Below are 4,766 nucleotides of genomic sequence, written 5' to 3'. Positions count from 1 at the left end.
AGAGAGAGAGAGAGAGAGAGAGAGAGAGAGAGAGAGAGAGAGAGAGAGAGAGAGAGAGAGAGAGAGAGGCGCTACCTGCTATTGGAGGAGCACCTGGGATTGATGAGGCGCGGCGGCCAATGAGACTGCGCGGATCGGATGAACGGGCTCCAGTTAAAGGGGGCGTAAGCGGAGATAGAGCCAGTCCACGGAGAAACAGGGACCCTCCGCGAGAAAAACACACACACACACACACACACTTTACACAATCACACTTTTTGTGTTCCTGCGAGCCAGGGAGACGATGCTCCAACTGAAGCCTCGCTCTGCGCAGGAGACCCTGACAGTAAGATTATCATTTAAAGCCTTAAGTTTTTAGAGGAAAAGCATCATTTTCAAGAAGAGAGGACACAAGAAAACTCTTCGTTTTCTTTTCATTGGATTTTTTTTCCTCATTTATTTTTGGCCACCAGTCAGGTAGTAGAAGTCAATTTTGTCCGTTAAGTTTTGGTTGTTTTTGAAGATGAGCGGAGCTGCGATGGTGTTTTTAGAGCTGGACTCGTTGCCTGCCAGCATCATTTGATTTTTCTCCCCGTTGTATATTCAAGCTTTGAGTTGCCTAAAAGAAAAATAAAAACTAGAAGATTTTTGCCTGTGAGATAATGTTACTGGATGCTGGCCACCAGTTCCCCGGACTGGGAGTGGGCTCGTTCGCCAGGCATCACTCAGCAGCGAGCGAAATGCAGGACAGAGACTTGAGTTTGGCTCAGAACAGCTTTGTGGACTCCGCGCACATGGGCGCCTTTAAGCTGAACCACGACCTGTCCCCGGGACAGAGCTCTGCCTTCAGCACGCAGGCCCCCGGCTACCCCGCGGCGGCTCTAGGGGCCCACGCCGCCCATGTCACGTCGTACGCCGGCTCCCCTTTCAACTCCACCAGGGACTTTCTGTTTCGCAGCCGCGGCTTCGGAGAATCCTCTCCGGCAAGCGGCCAGCACGCTATTTTTGGCCCCACGGCGGGGTCCCTGCACCACTCCCACACAGACACTCAGAGCCACATTCTGTTCCCCGGGATCCACGAGCAGCACGCCTCCCATGCCTCCCCCAACGTCCTGAACGGCCAGATGAGACTCGGGCTGCCCGGGGAGGTGTTCGGACGCACCGAGCAGTACCACCAGGTCTCCAGCCCGAGGACCGACCCGTACTCGGCCGCGCAGCTGCACAACCAGTACGGCTCCATGAATATGAACATGGGGATGAACATGGCAGCCCACCACCACCACCACCACCATCACCCGGGCGCCTTCTTCCGCTACATGAGGCAGCAGTGCATCAAGCAGGAGCTCATCTGCAAGTGGATCGACCCGGAGCAGCTGAGCAACCCCAAGAAGTGCTGCAACAAAACTTTCAGCACCATGCACGAGCTCGTCACGCACGTCTCGGTGGAGCACGTCGGCGGGCCGGAGCAGACCAACCACATCTGCTTCTGGGAGGACTGCGCCCGGGAGAGCAAGCCGTTCAAGGCGAAATACAAACTGGTGAACCACATTCGGGTGCACACCGGGGAGAAGCCGTTCCCCTGCCCGTTCCCCGGCTGCGGGAAAGTCTTCGCCCGGTCGGAAAACTTAAAGATCCACAAGAGGACGCACACAGGTAAGCCTGAGTTACATGTTTTCAAACATTTATTCCTTATTATAGATATATAATATAATTTATAAAAAATGTTCTCAGCTACAGATTTGATTATTTAGGTTACTTCTGTATTTAATTAGCGCATTTGAAATAGTTATTTATCATTATATAATAAAAGTGTTGGCTGACTTTTATGTTTAGGGTAAACTTTATTCACGACTCAAACAGTAGTGGAAGTGCGCGCGCACGACGATGATCTGTGTAGCGCGTAAAAAGCATCGCTGCTTGTCTCGAATCAAACATCTGACTCAGTTGGAGGATTCCGTTCTGTGTAGATTCGCCTGTTCTCTATAGCCTTTTGTTTTCTTCTGCGCACCCCTCCCATTTTTTTTGCTCCTGATCTGATCTGAGGTGCCAGACGGGACTATTAGCAGCCTTTTGCGCATTTGGAGCGATTTTCTTGAAGGTGGGGGGAAAACATTGCGGRGCCATGAAATTGATCATGTGCTAATTAGATTTTTATTGTCTCCCATGCAGCAAATGGCATGCCTTTTTTCCTTCCCCTCCCTCTAAAAGGCCCACTTAGGACGGCCTTGTCGCCTTTCCCAACCCCCCTCTCCTTTCCAGATCACCAGTATGCGCATTATTTAGGCTAAACAGCAACACCCGTCTCCTGTTTTAAACCAGGAGCGTTTAAAAAAACAAGCAGAGGCGCCATTGAACTTTTTGAGCATTCAGATTTGACGCACAGATCTACGCTTCTTGTTTTGTTTTATTCTAATTTACGCAGCATCCATGCGTCGTTTTAAATGAGTAAAAATGTGTTTTTTCTTTTTTCGTTTTGRAACAGGAGAGAAACCATTCCAGTGTGAGTTTGAGGGCTGCGACAGAAGATTTGCAAACAGCAGTGACCGGAAGAAGCACATGCACGTCCACACGTCGGACAAGCCTTATCTGTGCAAAATGTGCGACAAGTCCTACACACATCCCAGCTCTCTACGAAAACATATGAAGGTAAATCAGTTTTTTTTATAGCAACATCATTGCAACTTGTCTCCCAAGCGTGCTTTTTTAATTTATAATTTTGCAAGTGCTTATTATTATTTTTTTATTTCTATAATTCACAGGTCCACGAATCCACCCCACCAGCGTCAGACTCCTCACCAGCTGCCAGCTCCGGCTATGAGTCCTCCACACCCCCGGGCCTTGTGTCCCCCACCACGGAGACCCAAAGCAACACCACCCTGTCCCCGGCCTCCGCCGTGCACAACCCCACCAGCCACAGTGGCCTGTCCTCCAATTTCAGTGAGTGGTATGTGTAAAGGACTCTCATCTCACAACCATTCCACAGGAAACAGGAAGAGGCACACAAAACATTTTGATTTTTGTTATTATTATTATTATTATTAATCCACCAGGGACAGGTGATCAACAGGAGAAATGTGTTTAATATCGGAGGTGTTTCATGTTGTAAATAGTCCTGAAAAGTCCACATTGGTTGTGCCAGTTTTGTCAGTCTTTGGTGTATAGATGTTCCTGCAGGTAGCTCTCTCCTCTTAACTGGAATTTTAGTGCACATATTACCATGAATTTGTACCATACTGTTGAATATTGTGATGCTATAAGGCAAACTGATTGTACTATAACATCTATAAACTGGAAAGAGTGCCAAAGTTAACATTTAAAACTCCCCACAAACCACAATAATTATGATTGTGAATGTATTTTTCCCCCTCTAGCTGGGCTCAACTTGTGATGTTTAATTTTTTTAAATTTTATTTTCATTTTTTCGTGCTTTGCAAGTTTTCAAATTGTGATATGATCTGGAAGATTGTGAGGACAATAAACAGTCGTGGCGTTCTTTATTTTTTAGCCAATTTTCTTTCTGTAACACACTTCCTTTTTGTATGTGTGTGTGTGCGAGTGTGTGTAAATATCAGCTGCCATATTTATCCCATTTGTAATTAAATTATGGTATTTACTTGCTACAGATGACACAGTATTTATAAAGAATGTTTCTTTGACTATAAATATGTACAATGACAAGCTGGGGCATTGGGGGCAGTTGTTCCGTTTTGTGCTTTTATTTGTATTTTTTGTTAAAAGTTTTAAGAGGTGTTTTCTTCATTATTGTGATAAGAATTTTACTGCATACAAATATAATAAAAGGTGTTGCAAGTGCTATAGTTTGTCATCTTTTTTATTGGTTTGCTGGCTGCTGGTGGAGTTTGGCGATCTTGTTTGGGCGTTTTTAGTCTTGGTATTAATTAGGGCTTCTGGCGCAGACTTTGAACTATTTTCTCTCTTAATTTTAAAGAACCGTAAAGCAGGTTGTCAGGCTTAATAAACAACGTGGCTATTGCAGTACTATGTGAACAACATAGCTGCGTACTTAAATATATATAAAATTATCCAAGAAAACAGAATGAATAAAACAAGCTCACTTCTTTTTTTTTTTGCATGTATTTCCTATTATATTTTTGAGCTGGTGAGTTTATTACAAACCCCCAGCCCCTCATAAATAGTGCCCCTCCCCAACAGGCTGGGCACTTCACTGTTCCAGAAGGATCAGTGCAAAAAAAAAAAAAAAGCTTGAACTTGAACTTGAACCTGGTTTGGTTCAGTCCTGCAGTGAGGACCTGTGTTGGAAATTTAATCAGGTGGTTTTTGAAGCTTTGCAGTCTGACTGTGAGGCATAATTGTGAGTAAAATCTGAGCAAATCATTTTTTTTAAATCTTGAAGATTTGTTTACGTATAGGCCAAAAATGAAAAGGCCTTTGATGATTTGTTTCTGTGCATAAAAGTCTTTCCCTCTCCTGCTGCCTCTGTGCTTCATGGATGCTGAACAGGTTCTGGTGGGACTTGTTATCCGTTGCAGGCTGCTTTTTTTATTTATTTTTTCTTGCAGCAGCAAGTGGCTTTTTTTTTTCTCTGCCTCTCTGTGTCCTCAGATCTGCTTGACTGCAGGCAGCACRATTCTTGCTGCTGTTCTTCCTTGGCCCAAAGAATGTCGGTGGAAATAAATAAAATAAAATAAAAAGGCTGAGGTGATTACAACCAGTGTCATAAAATTAGTTTTAGTTTTCAATTTCACATTGATTCACATCTTTCAGTAAATTCATTTTATTTTCTCCCTTTTTTTTTTGGGGGGGGG

At 44.8% G+C, this 4,766-nt stretch overlaps 1 protein-coding gene across 1 annotated transcript; it reads left to right on the top strand.

The window, feature by feature from the left end:
* The first annotated feature begins 58 nt into the window (after nt 1-58).
* Nucleotides 59-3,795, top strand: zic2a (zic family member 2 (odd-paired homolog, Drosophila), a). The gene is made up of 3 exons (XM_014028258.1): nt 59-1,632; nt 2,462-2,625; nt 2,739-3,795. Exons 1-3 carry the CDS (start codon nt 642-644, stop codon nt 2,931-2,933), a joined length of 1,350 nt encoding a protein of 449 aa, XP_013883712.1. The 5' UTR covers nt 59-641; the 3' UTR covers nt 2,934-3,795.
* The last annotated feature ends 971 nt before the right edge of the window (nt 3,796-4,766 follow it).

The sequence above is a fragment of the Austrofundulus limnaeus genome, unplaced genomic scaffold (genome assembly GCF_001266775.1).
Source record: "Austrofundulus limnaeus strain Quisiro unplaced genomic scaffold, Austrofundulus_limnaeus-1.0 Scaffold736, whole genome shotgun sequence".
Lineage (NCBI taxonomy): Eukaryota > Metazoa > Chordata > Actinopteri > Cyprinodontiformes > Rivulidae > Austrofundulus > Austrofundulus limnaeus.
Note: the sequence above shows the minus strand (reverse complement) of the source record. Positions and strands in the feature narration are given on the sequence as shown.